The 22408-nt window shown below is 60.4% G+C and overlaps 2 protein-coding genes across 2 annotated transcripts; one reads left to right on the top strand and one right to left on the bottom strand.

Annotated features, from left to right (window-relative positions):
- Positions 1-459: 459 nt before the first annotated feature.
- On the bottom strand, positions 460-7105 carry DOK1 (docking protein 1). The gene is made up of 5 exons (XM_079305313.1): positions 6958-7105; positions 6279-6572; positions 4101-4209; positions 3296-3468; positions 460-1907 (listed from the first exon to the last, which is right to left on the bottom strand). The coding sequence occupies exons 1-5, from the start codon at positions 7018-7020 to the stop codon at positions 804-806; spliced, it is 1743 nt and encodes a 580-aa protein (XP_079161439.1). The 5' UTR covers positions 7021-7105; the 3' UTR covers positions 460-803.
- A 1854-nt stretch (positions 7106-8959) lies between these two features.
- LOC306802210 (protein O-GlcNAcase-like) lies at positions 8960-21796 on the top strand. The gene is given in 19 exon segments (XM_079306092.1): positions 8960-9517; positions 11343-11398; positions 12114-12204; positions 12928-13058; positions 13477-13648; positions 13902-14000; positions 14222-14506; positions 14599-14727; positions 15154-16436; positions 16542-16716; positions 17661-17717; positions 18367-18452; positions 18624-18728; positions 19931-20022; positions 20412-20517; positions 20520-20606; positions 20687-20728; positions 20730-20859; positions 21109-21796. Coding segments are annotated over 19 exon segments (3303 nt in total). The 5' UTR covers positions 8960-9477; the 3' UTR covers positions 21246-21796.
- Positions 21797-22408: the final 612 nt, after the last annotated feature.

Below are 22408 nucleotides of genomic sequence, written 5' to 3'. Positions count from 1 at the left end.
GTGTGACCCCACACAGAAAGGACAAGCTGGTTTTTTCCTGGGAACATTTCTGCCCAAGGCTGGCCACACAGCAATCACCCAACACCCAAACCACACAGCAGGATCACAGATTTTGCCATTAAAGTCAATGGGATCCAGACTGGGCCCTTCCAGGCCTTCCAAAGCAGCTGGGAGCAGGGTGGGATCAGCAGTGGGATCAAGCTGGAGAAGGAGAAATCCTGTGATTCATCAAGTGAGCTGCAGCAGAGCAGCAGAGCTGGCACCTCTCCCTGCCCAGCCTTATGCCTGGAGGCCATCACATACCTGAGCCTGACTCTCATTTCCCTTAATCCCCTGGCACCAGGGCACCCAGCCACAGCTCACCCTGGCAGGCACTTTGCTTTGAGGCTCCCTCTGAGCTCAGTAGCTCTGGCACAGACACAAACAAGCACCTGCACCTCCCCATCCATGCCACAGGCAAACACTGTCATTCTGAGACATATAACTTTAATATTAAAATAACTTTGTATAAAAAATACTTCTGGAGACTGATGGCAAGCAGCCTTCCACACACCACAATAGGCACCAGAGCCCTGCAGCCTGGTCAGACAGGAAGCCAGAGCAGAGCCAGAGCAGCAGACACAGGAAAATACCATCCCTCCTGCAGATCAGAAGGCACTGGAGAAACACTCTGAGGCTCGCACCAGCCACAGATCTCTTGCTCTTGCCGTTTCCCTCTGGGGAAACACAGCATCTCAGCACTGGTGAGCAAAAATACACAGCCCCAAGTCACCCTGGGGAAGGCACTGGGATGCTCAGTCCCCTTATATCTCCCCTAAGTCCTCATAGAGAGGCGACAAGCTGTACTCATCCACACTCTGCTCCTTCTTCTGCAGCTGCTGGGGCTTCACCACCTGGCTGTACAGCACCTCCACGTTGTTGTTGTTGCTGCTGTTGAGGCCGGGTTTGGCCAGCACCTTCTCGGGGCCAGCGCCGCCCCACCTCCGGCCGGGATCCTCCGGCCCTTTGGGGATAAAGGCTGCCTGGGGCTTGGGGGCGGGCACCGGCCTGGGGCTCTTGGCCTTGGCGGGGAAGGCGGGTACGGAGTAATCGTCCGTGCAGGGGTTGTAGGGGTACTCGTAGCCGCCCTCGCCGCCGTGGCCCTGCGTGCGCCAGGCCTCGCTGGTGGGCCGCGCCTCGTCGTAGATGTAGGCGAAGGGGCGCAGCGAGCGCGGGGCGCGGCCCTCGGGCTCGTCGTAAATGTGCTCCTTGCGCCCAGCCTGGCCACGAGCCTCAGCCTGGCCACGAGCCTCAGCCCTGCCCTGGCCCTCGGGCCGCACCTGCTCGTACGGGCCCGAGTACGGCGGCGCCGGCAGCCGCGGCGCTTTGGGCTCCTCCGCGGGCGCCTTGGCCTTGCTGTCCACGGGGTCCGAGTAGAGCGGGTCGGGCCGGGGCTGCAGGGCCTTCACGGCGTCCAGGGGCTCCGAGTAGACGCTGGACGGGTCCTCGGCCGGCGGCGCCGCGCGCAGCCCCTTGGGCAGAGGGGAGCGCGGGGGCGTGCTGGACACGGCGGGCTTGGCCGCCGGCACGGGCAGCTCCGGCAGAGTCCGGCTCTTCAGCGCCGCCGCGCCGTCTCTCTCCTCTGCTGCTGCTGCTGCTCGGGGGGCCGGCCCTGCCCTGGGGCTGTCGTCGCCCTCGGCGGGCAGCTCCAGGCTCAGGCTGTCGGCCAGGGCCTGGCGGATCTGCGCCATGCCGGGGCCGTCGGCTTCCAGCGAGTCGCAGCTCTGCCGGTTCTCCTCCACCTGCGCCTTCTGCTCCTGGATGGAGGCTTCCACCAGGCGGAAGATCTCGTTGCCCTGCTTGGTCTCAAAGGTGAAGTTTCCAGGTCCTGAATCGCAGCGCCTGCCGGCCTCGAAGGAGAACATCACCTGGAGGGGAAGGAGAAGGGTCAGCACCTGCTGTGCTTCCCACCAAAGGGCGTGTGGCTGATCCTGCACATCCTGCCCTGAAATCCTGCTACTCCCACAGCAAGGGCCACCCTGTGCCCAGAACAAGCTGTGGAACTGGAGCACACCTGAGGGGACATCACTGTGAGCGCCCCAGAGAGCTGCAGCTCTGCTGCCTTACATGAGCAATTCCAGCAGTTTCAACCATTGGCACCAGATAGTCTAGGAAATAACACTGAGGAAGGAGTAGGGTGAGGAGGTGAGTGAAAGTTCAGCAGGGGAAACGAATATGGAACCTTAGGTGAAAGGGAGTGATCTGGAGCAATAGATACAAGAGGAAGAACACGGCTTTCCACAGGAGAAATGCAGCAGCAGCAGCTCAGTTACCAAGAGTAAGCAAAGCATTGCCCTACCAGCATTAATCTGTTCATGGTAAAAGGTCCTCTAAAGAGAAGTCTTGCACCAGGGCTGTGCTTCCTCTGGCCTGAACATCTGCTCTAGTGAGCAGATTCCTACCAGCTGACACCCACACCCTTCCTGAGCCTCATTCCCTTAACCAGGGGGATTTTCTGCCTCTCTCACAGGCAGCAGCAGCCCCTGCAGTTGCTACAAAGGTCTCTGGGGACAAACTTCTTTTGTTCAGTGCTGCTGAACAGAAGCACAGTCAGCCCCTCACTGCTCATCTCCCCACACCCTAAACTCTCCTCCTGCCCCCAGCACAGACTTTGCAGATGAGCTGGACATCCCCACTCTGTTTCCACCTCTGTTTAGGGAACGTGCTGCAGAAAGCACCATAAGCAGAGTGTGGCCAACATGGTCACTGCTATGAACAGCCCCAGGGCCACCACTAAACAGCCCCAGGGCCACCACTTCCTCCCTGTCCAGCGTGGCCCAGACCTCTTGCACTCAGGGTAGCAGCAATGCAGATTGGGGCCTCACTGCAGGAGAGGGGCAGACCTTTGAAGGTCAGAGAGAATAGGAGAAGATCGTCCCACAGAGTGAACAAATCCAGGTGTCTCAAAGCCTCTCTGCTCTGGCCACCATCCTTAGGAGGGAGGGACTGAGCCCAGGGCACAGCCAAGGTTCCTGAAGTTTGGGGAGAGCTTGTGTGCAGCACTGAGTGATGTCCCTGCTCATGGCACAAGCTGGGAAGTGCTGGGATGGAGAAGGAGAACAGCAGAGGCGACGGCCTTAGTGAAAGTGAGACAAACACAGAAGGGACGAGTGTCCTGCCAGCCCACAGGTGACAGAAAATGACAGAGGCAGGAACTGAGGACAAGAAAGGTGGCAGGGCTGGCTGCAGAACACCAGCTCAGCCTTCCACAAGGGAACAGGCACAGGGGAGCAGCTGCAGCACCCCCCCTGCCCACCTTGTCCCGGCCGTATCTGCGGAGCAGCCGGTAGGGCCAGACAAAGAGGATCCTGTCTGTCCGTGGGTCCTTCAGCACCAGGCTGTCTCTCTCAGCCTTCAGCACGTAGCAGCCACGCAGCTCACAGCGCTCTGCAGCCTCAGTCCTCTGCACTGTCACCCAGAAAGTGTTCACTGTGGGGACAGGGCTGATCAGGGCAGGGACATGGCCACAGTGCGGGGACAGGGATGATCAGGGCAGGGACATGGCCACAGTGCAGGGACAGGGCTGATCAGGACAGGGGGACATGGACCCAGTGTGGGGACAGGGCTGATCAGGGCAGGGACATGACCACAGTGCGGGGACAGGGATGATCAGGGCAGGGACATGGCCCCAGTGCGAGGACAGGGATGATCAGGGCAGGGACATGGCCACAGTGCAGGGACAGGGATGATCAGGGCAGGGACATGGCCACAGTGCAGGGACAGGGCTGATCAGGACAGGGGGACATGGACCCAGTGTGGGGACAGGGCTGATCAGGGCAGGGACATGGCCACAGTGCGGGGACAGGGATGATCAGGGCAGGGACATGGCCACAGTGTGGGGACAGGGATGATCAGGGCAGGGACATGGCCCCAACTGTGGGGACAGGGCAGGGGACATGGCCCCAGTGTGGGGACAGGGCTGATCAGGGCAGGGACATGGCCACAGTGTGGGGACAGGGCTGATCAGGGCAGGGACACCCAGCGTGGCCCCAGTGATGGGGCAGCAGCAGGACAAGGCTCCATGGAAGGTGCCCCCAAGTCAGGGTAGCAGCAGGTCCCACCTTCATCTCTGGAGTAGTAGATGGAGTTGACAGCCATCTCCAGGGCTGATGACTCCCCGCTGCCCTCTCGGCCATACGGTGACACCACGCCATCGCTGGGGCCATTTCCCTGGCAAAGGAGAGCACATCAGACCCAGAGTCCTCTTCCCACATCAGCCCCTGGGCCCTGCTGCCCTCCCCAGCCCCACACAGCCTGCCTGTCCTGCACCCTGCCCACCTCACAGCCCACATGAACATGGATGAACAGGGCCAGGCAGCACAGGGGGGACATCCTGAGCTCCTGGCAGCACCCTGTGCCCAGCTGGGCTCTGCACTGACAGCAAAGCCCCCAGAGCTGCCCCCAAAGTCTGGTGACACTGGGGTTTGTGTCCTGCCCTGCCCAGGATGAGAGGGAGCCTGCAGAGGGGAAGCGAGCGCTTCTATTTTAGCACATGCAGAACTGAAAATGCAACAAACACTCTGTCAGTGACTGTGTCCCAGCAGCAGGGCCCCCAAAGGGCCTGGGAGGGACACAAACCCTCGGTGCTTTCAGAGATCTTCTTGCAGAAAAGCCCCTGACAAATTACAGCTGGCACAAGGGAGGCTCAGTGCATGGCCAGGAGCTGGAGCTGCAGCTTGAGGTTTCAGCAGAGGGTGCATCTTGCAATGCAAATACCACAATTTCAGTTTAAAACCCACACACATGAGCTTCTTAACAAGAAGCCCAAAAAAGGGCCATCCAGCCCTTGTGTTTGGGTCCTAAAACCTCATGTCCTGACAGCTGATAGTAGCAGCTCTTCTTCAGCTAAAGCATCCACTGCAGCAGGGCTCCAGCCTGGGATGGAAAGCCAAGGGCCACCAAATCTGCCAGAGCCTCTAAGGCTCCATTTGACTGCACTTTTCCTCATCTTTAAAAGGAAAAAAAAAAAAAAATCTGTTCTGAACTCCAAATGATCTCTGATCCCAGCTCCCAAGCTGCTGGACCCTGCATACCCTCTGGGTAGGAACATGACACAAAATCACATTCTCCATGCAGATGATCAGCAATCCCAGCTGAGGATCTCCAGCTTTGTGCAGAGAGGCCACGTGCAGCTCTTGTGCCTCCTGCTCCAGGTCAGGCCTTTTTAAAACACATGCCAGCCTTGCAGCCTTTTGCTCACAACCTCCTGAACTGTCAGCTTGCTTCTGGATCCCAGGCACACAAATGATGGCTCCCATGTGAGGGATGGCACAAGCACAGCCCTGCTCCAAGCAGGTGCTCCCTGCCCTGGCCATCACCCTGCCCCACTCCAGGGGTGTGTTGTGTCTCCAGCTCAGCCCCAAAAGCCACTTCCAGGGCAAAGGCTGCAACCCTGACTGCACCAGGAGACACAGAGTCATTTCCACCAGTGCCTCCCAGCCCCATCAGCCTTGACATTTGGCTTGGCAGGAAACTGCAGGGAGACACAGGAGGCACAAAGGTAAATCCCACTCAGCAAACACCCATCAGGAAGAGATCCTGGCATCACCAGCTGGGCACTCATCCTCTTGCCAGGCAGCTCTGCCCAGCACTCCAAGCCTGGATTCAGCTGGAGCCCAACCCAGGGCTCTGTAAACACCTCCCAGGAGGGAGAGCCAGCCCTGAGCAGCCAGGAAGGCGTGGGCTGCTGTCCCAGAGGGCACAGAAAACCACAGTCAAGGCACCCACTGCCCAAACAGCCTGGGCTGGTCACAGGGGCTGCAGAGGGTGGGGGCTGGACAGCAGCTCCAGAGACCCAGCACACATGGGGTGCCCCCAGCAGCCCCCCGAGGCTGGGAAAGGAGGGTTCAAGAACTGGAAGCAGATGGGAGCCAGGCACCACAAGGCTCTCGAGGCTGCGCTTCCGCCGCGCTGCTGCGGCAGGAAAGGCAGCAGCAGTTGGGCCAAGAGGAAACGCTCCTCGGCCATCACCTGGCCTCGGGCCAGCTCTCTGCAGGGGCCAGCACGGGCTCCACACAGGGCAACAAGAGCCCGACTTGAAATTCAGAGCCACAACCGCGAGTTATTGGCAGCACGCTGAGGAGTCCCGCAAACCACAGCAGGAGCCATCCAGAGGGCACCGGAGCGCCAGGGCCGGGCGCTGCAAACCCGGGAGCACCGGACTCCTCCCCTGAGCTGCCAGCCGAGACGGGGCCACCAACACACAGCCATGTCCCTGTCCCGCCCAGCCCGCGGCTCACCGGGAAGGCGATCTGGCACAGCTTCGCCACCCACTCCTCACTCTGCTGCTTCTCCGCCGCGAAGAGGAAGCTGCGGTCGCGGGTCTCCAGGCGGAAAGTGGCGGTGCCGGCTCGGGGGCCGCTCTCGCCCACCGGGGCCACGCTGGTGCAGTCGCTGAGCCGCACCACGGTGCGGGCGAGCCGCCGGGTGCCCGTTCGCCCGGCCGCCGACGGCTCCTTGCAGTCGAACACCTCCAGCCGGGCCACGCCGTGCTGGCTGGCGGGGTAGAGCGCGGACCAGCCGCGCTTCCAGCGCTGCGGGGAGCGGGGTCACAGCGGGCCGGGTGACACCGAGCCCGGGTGACACCGAGCCGGGTGACACCGAGCCGGGTGACACCGAGCCCGGGTGACACCGAGCCGGGTGACACCGAGCCGGGTGACACCGAGCCGGATCACACCGAGCCGGGTGACACCGAGCCGGGGTCACACCGAGCCGGGGTCGCACCGAGCCCGGGTCACACCGAGCCCGGGTCACACCGAGCCCGGGTCACACCGAACCGGGGCCGCTCCCCGCCCGCCACAGCCGCACAACCGAGGAGTCCCCGCTCCCCGGCTCGCAGCCTGCCCGAGGGCAGGGAGGAACAGGAGAAGGGGAGAAGGAAGGAGGGAAGGAGAGGGAGGAAGGGATCCCCGGACCTACCTTGGCGCCGAACTTGTGGCTGTGCTGCACCAGCAGCGGCCCCTCCATGGCCGGCGGCTCCATCCCCGCGCGCTTCCGCCCGCGCCGCTGGGGCGGGCACCGGGACGGGGACGGGGCGGGCACCGGGCGGGAGACGGGGACGCGCGTGTCAGGGGCGGGGCGTGCTCTCGTGTGTGTGCGCGTGCACGTGCGCGCGCCCCCGAGTGTCAACACGTGCGCGTGAATGAATGTGCGTGTGCACGCGAGCGCGCGTGTGCGCGTGCCCGAGTGTCAACACGCGCGCGCGCGTGAGTGTGAATGTGCGTGTGCGCGTGCCCGAGTGGGAGCGCGCACCCGCGCGTGAGCGTGAGCTGGTGCCCGCACGGACGCGCGCTCCCGCTGGGGACGGGAAAACGCGCTGGGGTGGGCGGAGGATAACGAGGGCAACACGGGGAGCGGACAGGGGATCGGTGAGGTTTTCACGGGACGGGAAACACGAGTGATGGCTTTGATAGCAGAGAAAAGGGAGTGGGGAACTAGAGGCCGCTTACATCAAGCTCAGAGCCCAAGAACATCGTGGAATCGCCGGGTGCGAGCAGAGCGAGCAGAGAAGGCAAATAATCACAGCTGTATATGCACAGCCCTGCACGACTTCATTCCAGCCACCCCTATCTCTGTACCTCCAGCCATGCCGTGTCCCTGGGCACCGAGGCCGCTCCAGGGGCACTGGGCTGCTCCCAGTACTGTCCCTGCCGTGGCAGGCCACTCCAGTCTGCCCCAGGAGCCTCCTGCAGGGCCAGGCTTGAGTCCAGCATTCCCAGCTGCAGGAGGGACAGGTGCAGTGAGGCAAGGAATAAGGACAAGCACAGCCTGTGCTCAGCACACCCCAGTGTGGGTGACCCAGCCTGGTGGCACTGATGGCTCTGTGACCCTGCCAGGTCACTGCTGGTCAGACGCTCTTGGGCTTCTTGCTGCTTTGATGGCCCAGACACCATGACTCGGTTTCCTGACACAACATAAACCTACAAAGGGAAGAGGGAGAAGCTACAGATGCTGGTTTTCCAGTCCCTGATGCCCATTTTGCCACCTGCGGTTTTGATGGAACAGCTGCAGGGGGGGAGAGCTGCTGAGGGGAGCTTTGCAGTGCTGGGATGGATGCAGGGGTGACTCTGCACCGTCCTGGCTTCACCCCTCACATTTGCATGGTAATAAAATTGTGTTGGTGTCCGAATGATGTTCCCCGATTAAGTGTTCACACTGAAACATCCCAGACCAATTACTCACCGCCCTGCCCTTCCCTGAGGCAGGACAGAGAGGAGAATTGGAGGCACAAAAAGTAACGATCACACAGGCTGAGATAAGAACAACATGCTAGAAACAGCAGTGGGATGTAACCACAGCAATACCAATAACTGAGTGTACAACACAGATAAACGATCAGACCGCAAACCCTGGCAAAACGATTACATCAACAAACAGGCACAGTGGTCTGAAAAAGCACAAAATTATTAGGTGGTGTCAAACAGCCCGGCCAAAGTGTAGGCTGGGCTCTGTCGTGAGCAGCTGCAGGACATGGCTCATGACGTGGCAGCACATCTGCAAACCCACAGCCTGTGCGACAGCGACAGCCACGAGCTAGACGAGCGTCAGCAGCTCAGAGCAGGGTGGCAGAAGGCAAAGAGCCTGACGCAGGCAGGCAGGTGAGTCACCTGCAAGGCACATGGCACACACCTGGAGAGGCATCGCACCCCAGCTCTGGCATGAGGGTGTGGCCAGGGCTCAGTGGTGAACACAAGGAGATAATGTCACTCGACTCAGGAACAACTCTGGGGCTGTGGGGTCCCGGCCAGCTTCAAAGGCAGGAGAAGGAATTGTCCTGGGGCTGCAAGGGGAGAACCCCCGCTGCTGGGGACGTGGGGACCGGGGCTGGCGTGGGGGACCGGGCACCGGACGGGGCCGCGCTGCAGCGCCGTGAGCTCCGAGACCGTGGCTCGAGCATCGCCTCCCAGGCGCTCCGCACGGATTTCGGGGACCCCTCCATCCCCCGCTCCTCCCGGCCCCACCCGCGGGGCCGCCCCCTGCGCTGCGGCGAGCGCGTCCCGGGTGGAGCCGCCCCTGCGCGGAGCCCTCCCTCCGCGCACCTTCCATCCCCTCCCGCCAGCGTTCCATCCCCCAGCAAACAAACATTCCACCCCTCCGCGCCCCTGCCACCCCCTCCCGCAAACGCTTCATCCCTCCCTGCGCACCTTCCATCCCCCCGCGCATCGCTCCGCGCACCCTCCATCCCTGCGCACCTTCCATCCATCCGCGCATCTCTCCCCGCATCCTTCCATCCCCCCGCGCATCTATCCCCGCATCCCTTCATCCCTCCGCGCATCTATTCCCGCATTCCTCCATCCCCCCGCGCATCGCTCCTCGCACCCTCCATCCCTGCGCGCCCTCCATCCCTGCGCGCCCTCCATCCCTGCGCGCATCTCTCCCCGCATCTCTCCCCGCATCTCTCCGCGCCCCCCGCGCCCCCCGCGCCGCTCCTGCGCGGGGATGGCGGAGCGGCCGCGCTTCCTCTGCGGCGTGGTGGAAGGTAGGTCCGTCCGGGGCCGCGGCCGCCCGGGCATTGCAGGGACTGTTCCGATCCACCCCGAGTGAACCGCGGTCGGGAAGGGCCCCAGGATGTGTGGGGAGCGGGAGTGGGGTCCTTGCACAGCACCCCATCTCTGCCAGGGGTCTGGGCCAGCACCTCTGGGATGCTGCCAGCTCTGCCCAGAGCCCCACCGAGCCCTGCAGCCACCCCAGAGGGGCACAGGGACCCTCCAGAGCTCTGCTCAGGGTTCCTGGCTGCCGTGGGCTCAGGGGCAGCTTTTTGGTGTGTCCCCCTTTGCCCACCCTGCCCATGGAGCAGCAGTGCAGGACCCCTGCCCAGAGCTGGCCAGGGAGAGCTCTGTGCTTCTCCCTCCCCACATCCCCAATTCCCTCTGGAGCTGAGCCAGACCTGGCACCCACCAGGAAAAAATACCTGCCCTTCTCCTGGCAGCACAGTACCCTGTGAGGGGCACTGCCCTCTGCCTCACCTGCGAGAAAGCAGGAGCACCCATGCAAATAAATGTAAAATAAACAGGAAATGCAGGGGTGGAGAAGCTGACATGAGTCAGACATGAATCATTGATATAGCAGAGCTGACCTGGGAAAGAGGACAGGGATGATGCTGGCAAATCCATTCCAGAAGAGCACTGCTGGCAGGGTGTGTGCAGGACTGTCCCTGCCAGCCCACAGCAGTTCACAGCAACACGTGCTGTGAAAATGTCACTGGCAGCTGCCATACAGGGACTCTGGGGACCTCACTGGGATCCTTAAATAGCAAATTATTTACCACAGAAATAACTTTTTTGGGCAGAATATTTGCTGGGATTCTTAAATGGCCACAAATCTCACCCCGTGCAGAGTGGGGGATGGATAGCAATATATTAATATATATAGTCAATATAACATTATATTAATATATAATAGTCAATATATCATATATATATTAATATATTATGTATATAATTATGTTATATATTAATTCAAAGCATATGCAATAACCATGTAGGTGTTCAGGCAGGTAGAAAATCTGTCTGCAGAGAGAAGACAGATGGAGAGTGGGTGTTGCAACCACCCTCACCATTGCCCAGGACTGGTGCTGGGGGCTGCAGGGTGGGCTCCTGCCAAAGGGAGCAGAGAGAATGAGGGCAGATGAGCTCAGGTGCTTTGGGAACTGCAGGTGCTTCCCTGGGTGTCACTGGCCTCATGCCAGACACTGAGAGCTGGTTCTTTCTCCCAGCTTCATGGAGTCAGTGCAGCCTGCCCTGTGCACTGCCCAGTTTTGGGAATGTTGCCACTTCCCAAGTATCTGCTCCCCTTGGCCCTGAGTGCTGGAAGGTGCAATGATTGATTCAAAAGTTGCCCATGATGCAGAAAGAAAGCTGGAAGATGCCTTGATGGCCAATTGCCATCACTGTCCAAAACATAAAGGATTTTCTGTGAGACTTCACGTTGCATCTGCCAGATCTTGAAGACAATTTAATTGGCTGGAGGTTCTTCTCTTGCTAAATCTCAGGTTGGGACACTGACAGGTCCCCCTTAACCTCTGCTTTTTGAGGAGCTGTCAAATCTGCATCTCTCCAATCCCATTTATCAGCCTGTCTCAGGGGAAGGGGTTTGTGTTCCTCTGGATTTCCTTTCCCCCTGGCTCTGCAGACAGCTCTGCACCTCCCAGATCTTCCCACATGCAGAAATAGGAAGTGATCCCAACAGCAGAATGGGTGCTGCATGTCTGGCAATCTCTGTATTCAGGGACAGCCCAGAAAATACACTTTTTAAAGGCACTTTCCAACAACTGCATTTTGCCCTTTATTTCCTCCCTTTCACAGGTTTCTATGGGAGACCATGGTCAATGGATCAGAGGAAACTTCTCTTTCAATGGCAAGTACCCTGAATTTCCCTTTCTGGACGGGGTCTCATGTTTGTGCAGTGTCCCCCTGTGCCAGCAGGGGACAGGATCGGTGCTGGGCTGGCCGTGGGTGCTGTGGGATGGACAGACAGAAGGACAGACAGACGTGGGGCCGCCCCGTGCCAGCAGGTGGTGCTGGGGCTCTGCACAAGGACCTGCCACCAACGAACTGGGGCTTCCCATGGGCAGGGCAGTGGTGGCAGTGTGGGCAGTGTAATTAAGTGTAATTAAGTGTAATTAAGGACCAGAGTGCAGGGAGCAGAGATGCAGGTACATAAAATGGAAGGGAAACAAGCTGAGATGTTTTAAAGCACCTCAGGAATGGGAAGGTCTAATGGGGGCCTTGTCTGGTGCTGGATTAGGGTGTGTTCACATGCTGGCACATGAGGGTGACATGTCCATTGATATTTTTCTTATCTGAAACCAAACAAAATAAGGGACTTTTGTCATGAAGTGCTTTCTACTCCGTGGGAAAATGTAAAACACTGTCTGCTGAGGAGCATAAATAAAACCAAATGAATATATCAGATGGCTTCCACACAGAAGTGCCAAAAGAGGGAGGTGCCTTCCCTCCCAGGGGACACATCCTACTGGTTTGTGACAGCACTGGCAGCACTGGCTGAGATTTCCATCTCCACGTGGCCATGCAAAGAGCCAGGGTGACTCTCTGCTCTCCCTGCACAGGCTGCAGCGCCGGGGGCTGAACTGCTACATGTATGCACCCAAGGATGAGCTGAAGCACCGGCTGCTCTGGAGAGAGCCCTACACAGAGCATGAGGCAGGTAGCGGCTCTGCTGGGGGGGCTGCAGGCATCCCAGGTCCCTGAGGGGAAAGCATGGGTTGTTTCCCAGCTATTTCCATCCTGCCAGGACCCTGCCCATTGCACAGAGGCCCCCAGAACTTGCCAAGGGCAAGAAGGGTCACGGGTCGTGCCCATCAGATGGAATTGCCTAAGGGACCACCCAGCTCCCCATGTGGGGCTCAAGCAGTGTGCTTGGTTATAGCCAGGCCCACAGACCCTTGTCAGAAGTCCTCTGTGTCTTAAGGGAGTGGAATGGTCTTCCTGGAGCCTCTCCCCTATCAATGACCTCAACTCCTTCCTTTCAGAATCCTGGGGTTCAGTCTCCCTCTATCTCTTGTTCCACTCCATCCCCTGTCCCTCTTCATCCCTTGTCCTGCTCAATCCTTTTTCTCCCTCTATGCCTTATCCCCCATCCCTTGTCCTTCCCTTGGTCACCTCCATCCCTTATTTCCCTCCATCCCCTGTCCTCTTCCCTCCCTTATTTTCCTCCATCCCTTGTCCCCCTTCATCCCTTGTCCTGTTCCATCCCTTATTTCCCTCCATCTCTTGTCCTGCTCCATCCCTTATTTCCCTCCATCCCCCATCCCCCTCCATCCCTCATCCCCCTCCATTCCTCATCCCCCTCCATCCCCCATCCTCCTCCCCCCCCGTCCCCTCCCCCGTGTGTCCCAGCTCTCACAGGCCCCCTGTGCTCTGTCCCCAGCCCGCATGCAGTCTCTCATCGCAGCTGCCCAGGAGCAGGGTGTGGAGTTTATTTTTGCCATTTCTGCTGGCCAGGACATGGTGTTTTCCAGTGCTGGGGATCGCCTCCTGCTGCAGCAAAAACTCAGGCAGGTACCGTGGGCCATTCCTTCATCCCACTGCTCCCAGGCAAGGGGCACATGTGTTCATTTACGTGTGCTCCCTCTGCCCACCCTGTGGGCTGGTGTGGGTCCTGCTGCTGCACTCAGGGACCAGCTCTGGGGTGCCCAGTGGCCAAGAGAGAGCTGAGGGCTCCATGGATTCCCTCCTGGGGGCAGGAGAAGGACCAGCCAAGCGCCAGAACTTGCTGGGCAGCACTGAGTGCTGGAGCAGAGCTCCAGAGAGGGCAAAGAGCCGCTGGCATGGTGGGGTTGTTCTGTGAGCAGCTGCTACTCCCTTGGCACAGCCCAGGCAGGAGCTGGCCGTGCTGTGCTGTGCCCAGATGCCCTCTGCAGCCCCGAGGGGCTCTGTGCTGCCCGGGGGTCCCAGCAGCCCCTGTCTGTGCCCGCAGGTGGCTGCCATGGGGTGCCGCTCCTTCGCGCTGCTCTTTGACGACATCGACCCCTGCATGTGCCAGGCTGACAGAGATGTCTTCCCCTCCCTGGCACAGGCTCAGGCCTCTGTGGCCAACGAGGTGTACCAGGAGCTGGGCCAGCCCTGCATCTTCCTCTTCTGCCCTACAGGTACTGCTCACAGCCCCAGCTGCCCAAACCTGAGGAGCCCCCTCAGGCTGGGGTGAGCCCCCTTTGGCTGCACCCAGCCCCTGTTCCTGCTGAGAGCTGAGTGCCCTGGCAGCCCCCACAGCTCTTCTCACACTCTCAGGGCAGCTCTGGACATCTCAGGATTAGACTGCAGCAGGGCTCTTGCCCATGGTCCTGGCAGCCCCCCCTCTGCTGGTCCCCAGCTCTCAGGGGATGCTCTGTGCTCTCTCCCCAGAATATTGCAGCTCACTGTGCTCCCCCAGCCCCAGCCAGTCCTGCTACCTGCAGACCATTGGTCAGGAGCTGCTCCCAGGGATCAGTGTCATCTGGACAGGTGAGTGCCAGGACCAGCTCTGGCTGTGTGGCCATGTGCAGTGTCTGCAAACCATGTGGCCACAGGCTGTCCTGGGAGAGCCACCAGCAAGTGACCCTGCTGTGGTGCCTGACATTGGGGCTGGAGTTTGAGCTGGGGCTCTGCTCTCCTGACTTGGGAGTGTGTCTGTGTGTCTGTGAGGGACCCTGTGCCCCACGTGTGTCCCTGCCCTGATGCCCCAGGCCCCAAGGTGGTGTCACAGGAGCTCTCAGCAGTGCTGCTGGAGGAGGTGGAGGCTGTCCTGAGGCGCCGCCCCGTCATCTGGGACAACCTCTACGCCAACGACTACGACTGCAGACGTGTCTTCCTGGGCCCCTACATGGGCCGTGCTCCTGGACTCATGTCCAGGCTCCAGGGGCTGCTCCTCAACCCCAACTGTGAGCTCCAGGCCAACTTCATCCCCATACACACGCTGGGCACCTGGTTCCAGAATGAGCTGGGGAGCTGTGCCCACCCTGATCAAGCAGGTACCCCTCTGTGCCAGCCCATCCCTGCCCAGCCCTGCAGCTTTCCTGCACGGATCCAGGGCTGCCCAGGCTGATGAGCTGCAGTTCCTCAGGAATGGAGGAGGTGGCAGCCCTGGGGGACAGCCAAGGTGCTCAGGATGGAAGCTACAGCCCCCAGGAAGCCTTGGAACTGGCGCTGTGTGACTGGGTGGCCGAGATAAACCAGCAGGCTTTGGAGCCAGGTAGGCAAAGGATTGGCATGGGCAACATCCCTCAATGCCTGGTGTGCTGGATCAGCTCTGCCAGGAGCTCAGGGGGTGGGGGCTCTGCCCATCTGGAGGGTCTCTGGGGCTGGTGTGGGTGTCCATCCTGCCCCATGGGTGCTTCTGCCATGGCCACATCCTGAAGAGGGTTTCCTTGGCTGGCAGAACTGGAACCTGGGCCAGCTCTGGAAGAAGAGGTCAGCCAAGGGAGAGCTTGGTGTTTTGTAATGTTTGCCTCTGCAAAGCCACAGCCTCACCAGCCCCAGGGGCCTGAACTCGAGCCCAGGGTCCTGGCAGCTCATCCCCTGCCAGCTCAGGGATGGAGATCCCCAGCACTGTGCTGACCATGGGCAGTAGTTGCTATGCAGGTACCAAAGGATCTTCTGTCTTGTTCCTTCCTGCCAGGAGGAAGGACCCCAGGACACCCCAGTGTCAGCCTCAAGGGAGGACCAAAGCTGCAGCCTGACATGGAGGGAGGACAGGAAGCCACTCCTGACCCTCAGCCCCAAAACTCTGCTCCAGGTGGGGCAGATCACAGCCCTGAGCCCTGCAGAGGGGCACCAGAGGAGGGGTGCAGGGAGGTGACCTCGGAGCCTGAGAAGGACAGTGGGAGCAGGACACCCAGTGGCCATCAGCAGAGCCCTCCAGGGGCTGAGGACCAGCTCACCACAGGGAGCAGGGAGAGCTGTGAGCCCTCCTCTGCTCTGCCCAGCGAGGCTGGGAGTGCCCAATCTGTAGGAATCCCAGTGGCCACCAAGAGTCTCCCCAGCCCAAGCCCCACCACGAGCTCCAGCAATGGGGCCAACACCAGTCAGAACATTTCCTTGCCCACCAGTGATGCCAGGACAGGGGATGGCAGCCCTGTCCAGTGTCCCAGCAGCACCCAGTCTGAGGCCATCAGGAGTGATGTGCCCCAGACACCCCCAGGACCTGGGGCTGGTGCCAGCCCTGGTGCCCCAGCCCCACTGACTGATGAGGTTGGTGCTAGCCCTGGCCCCATGGCACCACTGACCCCCAAGGAGGGCAGAACCAGCCCCACAGCACAGGTGACCCCAGAGGAGCCCAGGACCAGCCCCATGGCACCAGTGACTCCACAGGAGGCTGGATCTGGCCTCATGAGCCCCAAGGAGGCCAGGACCAGCCCCACAGCACAGGTGACCTCAGAGGAGCCCAGGACCAGCCCCATACCACAGATGACACCAGAGAAGGCCAGGACCAGCCCCATATCACAGGTGACACCAGAGGAGGCTGGGTCTGGCCCCATGACCCCCAAGGAGCCCAGGACCAGCCCCACATTACCGGTGACCTCAGAGGAGCCCAGGACCAGCCCCACATCACAGGTGACCCCAGAAGAGGCAGGGTCTGGCCCTATGGCACTGATGACCCCAAAAGAGGCCAGGCCCAGCCCCACAGCACCAGTGACCCCAGAAGAGGCCAGACCCAGCCCCACAGCACCAGTGACCCCAAAAGAGGCCAGACCCAGCCCCACAGCACCAGTGACCCCAGAAGAGGCCGTGTCCAGCCCTACATCACCGCTGACCCTGGAGGAGGTGCGGATGCTGGTGGAGCTCTTCTACCTGCCCTACCAGCACGGGGCTCTGGCACAGGAGCTCCTGGAGCATTTTCGGTGGCTGCGGGCGAACAGCCTCAGCGTGGGGGTCCCTCCCACGGCGCCCGACGCCTGCGGGGTAAGATTGGCGATTGATTGATAAGGATTGATTGATAAGGTGCTGGTGGGGCCGCAGGGAGGCGGCTGGCGTGTCCCCGGGGGCTGACAGCCGCTGTGTCCCCAGGGCAGGCGCTGGCGGGGCCGGGCTCAGTCCTTCCAGCTGCTGTGTGCGCGGGCGTGCCGCCTGCACAGCCGCCTGGTCAGCGCCGCCGGCCGGGCGCTGCTCTACGACCTGCACCCCTACCTCTGGGACATCCGCAACATGCTGCTGGCAGCCTGTGCCTTCGTCCTCTGGCTGGGTACGTGCCTGCTGCCAGCCCTGGCAGCCCCTGGCAGCCCCCGTCACACCTCCCAAACCCAGCTGTGGCAGGACCCTGCAGCGCCTCCTTCTCTGGGGATCACTGCTTCCCCAGTGTCTGGGAGCCACCTGGTTTAAGGACAGGTGTCTGCCAATAAAGGCAGGAGATTCTCTTTGAAATGGAGAATGTAAACAACTTCCCTCCTAATTATTATAAGTTTGATATTAAGGGGCTCTCAGGCAAAGATATGGGAATTAAGAATAACAGTTCTTTGCTAGGAAAATTAAAATAGAAATGCAGTATTACACAGAACAATCCCAACCCTGCCAGAGTCAGAATCCAAGCTGGCACAGTCAGTCAGTCAGGGTGGTGGCACAGTCCCATTCCATGGTGCTGCATCCTCCTGCAGGGGCAGATGTGGCTCAGCTGGAGCAGTGCTCCTGGAGAAGGTGCAGTTTCCTCTGAAGGTGCAGGGATGATGTGGAAGGGTCTGGCTTTCCTCTGGAATCCAGTGGAAAGGCTGCTCTGGTGTTCCAAATCTCAGTTTTTCTCTGGGTGGGAAAGGCTTGGCTCCTGCCCTGGCTGGAGCATCTCCCAGTGGGATGATGGAATTTTATCAGTCATGCCCTGGGACTCACTGGCCAGGAGATATCTCCTGGAGGGAGGATGAGCTGTGGAAAGATAAAGATGATTGCCCAGCTGGTTTAAAGATGACCCATTAGCAGAGAATATGTGCCAGGAGATCAGGGGCACTGCCCCAGCCGGGTCAGCAGATGGGACAGAACACACATTGCTGGCCACACCAACCCAGCACACCACCCCAGAGATGTGGGGTTCCAGTGTCCAGCTGGCAGTACCAGGGTCCCTCCTGGGAGCTCCCCTCCCCTTGGCACTTTTCCTGCTGCTGACCCTGTCCTGTGCTCACCAGCTCTCCTCCTTTGCAGATGGTCACCTCCTCTGCGACCCTGACCCCAAGGGCACCTGGGGGAACTGTTTTGGCTGTAAGTATGGGCACTGCCCTGGCTCACTCACCTGCTGCCCCATCACCTCCAGCCCCACAGCAGCAGCCAGCACTCACCATCAGGCTGCCCTTCCCCACACTCTGCCTGCTGAGTGGAGCAGGAATGGCCCTGGGAATGACACACCAGGGGAGGATGAGGCACTGCTGCCATGGAGGGAGCAGATGTTCCCTGTATCTCACAGCCTACAAGGAATGGCTGTTTCTAGGATATGGTTCCTTAGCCCCTTTTTCCCAAAGACCCCTCAGCCTGTGTGGAAAAAGGGTTCTGGAAGCAGTAGTGCCCTGGATGACAGGTGGGGCTGTTTTTTGAATGCCTGTGCATCACTTTGCACAGTTTTCCTCTGGTTTAGGGCTCCCTGGTTGCTCTGTGGGCCTTGTGACCTCTTACAAACCAACACCTGCTACCAGGTGATGACCTGAGCAGGTCTCAAAGTTCAGTGTGAGAAGGAACAGTGTGCCTTGAGCCCTCTCCTTAGAGAAGCAGCCTGCATGGCCCATTCCCACCATCCTGGGCTGCACAGCTGGTCCCTGGAGCTGTGACAGCAGGGATCTGCATGGCAGAGGCTGAACTCCCCCTGCCCAGCAGGATTTTGTTCACCTCATGTGTATCTGTGTCCTGCTGCTTCCAGGGTGCCAGAGCATCACTGCCCCAATCCTGCTGGGGAGGGACGCCGAGCCCTGGGCACGTCGTGGGGGCCTCTTTGGAGAGCTGCAGGTGAGTTTCCCTCCCTGTGGGGGCTGGAGGAGCCATTGGAAGCCAATCCTGCAACTTGGGAAGGCAGAGCTGCCTCTTAGCTATGGTTGCTGGGGTTTCAGAGCCATTCTCCTGCTGCCTCCAGGACAAGGTTTGGAGCCAGGATGAATTGATGGACTGTATCTCTTCCAGGCACTGCTGCCCGTGGGGAACAGCTGTGACCTCTTCTACCATCCACCCCCTCTCTTCCCATCCAGCCAGCTGTACCTGCTGCGCCCACTGCTGCCCCTGGACAAGGTGGGAGCCCTGGCATGGAGGGGTGTCCTGCCAGAGCCTTTGCATGGCTTGTGCTGCCCATAAAATGATGAGTTAAGGGTTCATCTGCTGCTGAACCCAGGCTGAGCTCCCAGTGTGGGGTGACACAGGTGGGGAGGGTCCTTGTGTCCAGCTCTGCTCAGAGCCAGCTGGCCTGGGGCAGCTCTTGGAGCTGTCAGACCCTGGCCTGGAGAATGTGCTGTGGCCTCAGCAAACCCACCTCTCTCCAGCAGAGCAGGAGAGGAGCCTCTCAGCCACAGATAAACCAGCACCAGGACAGGGTTGCCAGGTTGTGGATGATTTCCAGAGCAGCCCCAGTGCTGATCTCCAGCACTGGCTGTGAGCAGATGTCAGGAAAAATCCAGAACAGGACAAATCTGGATGGCAACTTCCTGCAGCATTCAGCAGTCTGCAGCTCTGGGCACTGCCAGAGCCTGTGGGGATCCATTTCCAAACACTCTCACAGTTTAAGGGGTGATTCCCTGCTGGAGAGTAGTAGTTTCTACCAGCTGTGACCTGCTTGTTGCCAGCCCCCTGATATCCCAGCAGCTCGATGGGATGGGGAGGGAAAGGGAGAATCTGGATATGGAGGTACAAAATGTTCAAGTGCTGCCAAATCCAGGTTTCCCATTTTCCTGCAGTGAGCACCCCTCTCCCTCACCCAGCTCCTCTCCAGCTGAAGGAAAGGCTAACACCACAAATCCAGTCACCACAGAGTGCAGCTCATCTACTCAGGCTGAACCTTGACAACAACAACGTCTGTGTGCAGTAAAATGCAGAGGAAAAGCCAGCTGAGCCCATCAGCCCATTGCAGGAACAGGCACAGCAGGACATGGTCCTGCCCCTGTTGTTGGGTGATCAGGAGCAAGGCTTTTATCAGAATGTTTGCAGCAGCAAACTCAACTGTGACCAAGACAGGACATTTGGGGATGTCCTGCTGTGCTCAGGCTCTCTGGAGACCTGAGTTTCAGGGTTGTTTTTGGTGCCATTCTGGCTGCAATGAGCCCGCTCCAGCCTGGGGCTGTCTCTGCACTGGCTGCTCTGGGGATGCCTGACTGGAATGGCAATTTCTGGATTGAAGGCTGGCTGTGCTGTGGCCATGAGCCCGAGGCCAGCAGAAGGTGGTGGCTGGCATTGTGGCACAGCAGGCACAGCCAGGGCTGACATGGACCCGGGTCTTTCAGGGAGAGCTTTACCGCATGTGCCGGGAGAGTTTGGACTGTGATCCCAAAGTGGCAGAGATCCTCGTGGCCCACCCGGATCTCCTCGGTGACAGGTGAGATGTGGCCCCTCTGAGGCTCCCTCTGGCCAGGCTGTGCTGAGCCTGGACATGTGAAGCAGGGCTGGGCAGTGAGGTGATGGCCTCTCTTGGCATCCCTGTGGGGACCAGCTGTCCCATCTCACTGGGAGGGACAGGGAGGGACATCCCATGCTGATGTTCAGCAACAGGGAGGGACATCCCCGTGCTGATGTCCAGCAGGGTCAATGCAGCCACCATTGTGGATGTCCAGCCTGGATGCTGGAGGCTGCAATGGCTGCCTTGGCTGAGGGGTTTCTACCAAGGGTCTCAAGGAGTGGGTGCTGGATGCATGAAGGAAGAGGCTGCTCTGAGGTTTCCCAGGGGCTCCAGGCTCAGCTCAGCCGTGCTCCTGCTCTTCCTGGCAGGCTCCTGGGCAGCTTCCTCAGCCTGAGCCCTGAGTACACCTTTGTGCTGGAGGATGAGGGTGGCCCGTGTGGCTACGCAGTCGGGGCGCTGCACGCCGAAGGGTTTCCTGCAGCAGCGAGGACAGCAGCTGGCTGCCAGCCATACGGCACAAGTACCCCCCAGACCTGGGCACAGGGGGCCCAGCTCTGGGACAGGTGAGGGGACACCTGCAGCAGAGGGGAGCAGGGATGGGAGAGGCGGAGGGGGTTCCCTCACTTGTGATTGTCTCTCGCAGGATGCCCTGGAGGAAGCAGTGCTCTTCTTCCACACAGAGCCAACTGGCAGTGCCCCAGCCTGTGCTGAGGCGCTTCCCCTCCCTGGTGCAGCTGGGCACGGCCCCTCGTGTGCTGGATGTGGGGGCCAGTCGCAGCCTGGCCCTCTGCCTGCTGAGTGCACTCAGGGCCAACGGTGAGCATGACCTCCGAGTGCTGGCCCTTCACCCAGCCCCATCCCAACACTCCCTCAGCCACCAGAGCGGGGACTGTCCCCTCTCTGGAGCAGTGTGACAGTGCTGACAGGCACTGTCCCCTCCCCTAGCACATCTGTGTCTCAGGACATCACAGGGGCACTCTGTGACAAAGAGGCAGAGAAGAGACCCATCCCCATATGGAGAGGGTCCCTGTCACTGCATCCCCTGACCTCTCCCCTCCCTTCCAGGCTCACGGGGAGTGTTCTGCCAGGTCAGTGACACCGACCGGCAGCAGCTGAGCTTCTACAGCAAGCTGGGCTTTGTCGCCCTGCCCGTGGCCTGGGGCAGCTCTCCCGGCTCTCAGCTCCTGGGACGTCTCCTCTGACGGGGCACAGGGAGGCAGAGCCCCAGGCCAGGCTGGCTCCCCAGGCCAGGCTGAGCCCCCATCCCACACAGCATCAGCCTGAGCGAGCAGGAGCAGAGGGGCACCTCGGGCAGGCCAGGTACACATGAGAGGGACATGGGGGCGAGCAGGATGTCACTGGGATGTGTGCAGGGCTGGGTAGCAGAGAGCTATTTCTGCTGCTCATGGTATTTGGTCACCTCTGTGCTACCCCAACTGCTCCTGTTTGCTGGGGAGCCAGGCTGTCTGCAGACCCTCAGGCCTGCAGGAGCCCATGGGCAGTGTTTGTGTTTGTGGTCCTGGAGCACAGCACCGGTTGCCTTCGTGCTACGGGAGTGTCCCTATCACACAGGCTGGGCTGCCACAGCTCTCTCCACCCCCTGTGTGGCCTGAGACTGGGCAGCCGGTGCTGGGGCTGGCTCTCGGCACTGAGGACCGTGTGTATGGATTGATCTGGTATGGGATGCAGTGAGGCAGGCCTCTGTTCTGTGCCTGGGGCCTGAGGGAAGTGCTGTCCTTGGCAATAAAGCGTTTGCGGGCTCTCACCATGGCTCTGTTTCTTGGGGGAAATTGTTGGGGTGCCAGCCCATCCCTCTCACACCCTCATGGCACTCTACATCTCGCACTGGCTGTTTCTACAGTCGCTCCTGTGTCCCCTCAAACAAAGCAGCTCTCCTCACATCCCAGCTGCTCCCCATCTTCACCCTGCTCTGCCACTCCAGGAAGGTGCTCCAGGCCTCCGGCAGTGGGAGCTCACAGCCCCAGCCCTGCAGGCTTTCCTGCGGGATGGAACCCCCGGGATCAGGGGGTCTGGTGGCCGCAGCCTGCCCAGACAGGCAGGATGACCAAGGGGGGGAATCCATCCAGCCACTGCACTCTGGAACAGGGCAGGCAGGGGCAAACCATTCCCGGCTGTTTCCCTCCCTTGCCCTTCGCAGGCAAGGCTGCCCCAGCCCCGGGGCGAGCACAGGGCTGGGTGGGGTCGGGATGGCCAAACCCGGGAGTGGGGGGCTCGGCGGCAGCTCCCGCGGCTCCATCGGGGGGCCGGGGCAGGCGCTGGAGCCGAGCCCGGGCGGGGCGGGGGCTGGAGCCGGCCCATGGCGGGGCGGCGGGCCGTCCGGGCCGGACCGGGGCCGGGACCGGGA

The sequence above is a fragment of the Erithacus rubecula genome, assembly GCF_903797595.1.
Source record: "Erithacus rubecula genome assembly, chromosome: 5".
Lineage (NCBI taxonomy): Eukaryota > Metazoa > Chordata > Aves > Passeriformes > Muscicapidae > Erithacus > Erithacus rubecula.
The sequence above is the reverse complement of the archived record's forward strand: the minus strand, read 5'-3'. Positions and strand labels throughout refer to the sequence as shown.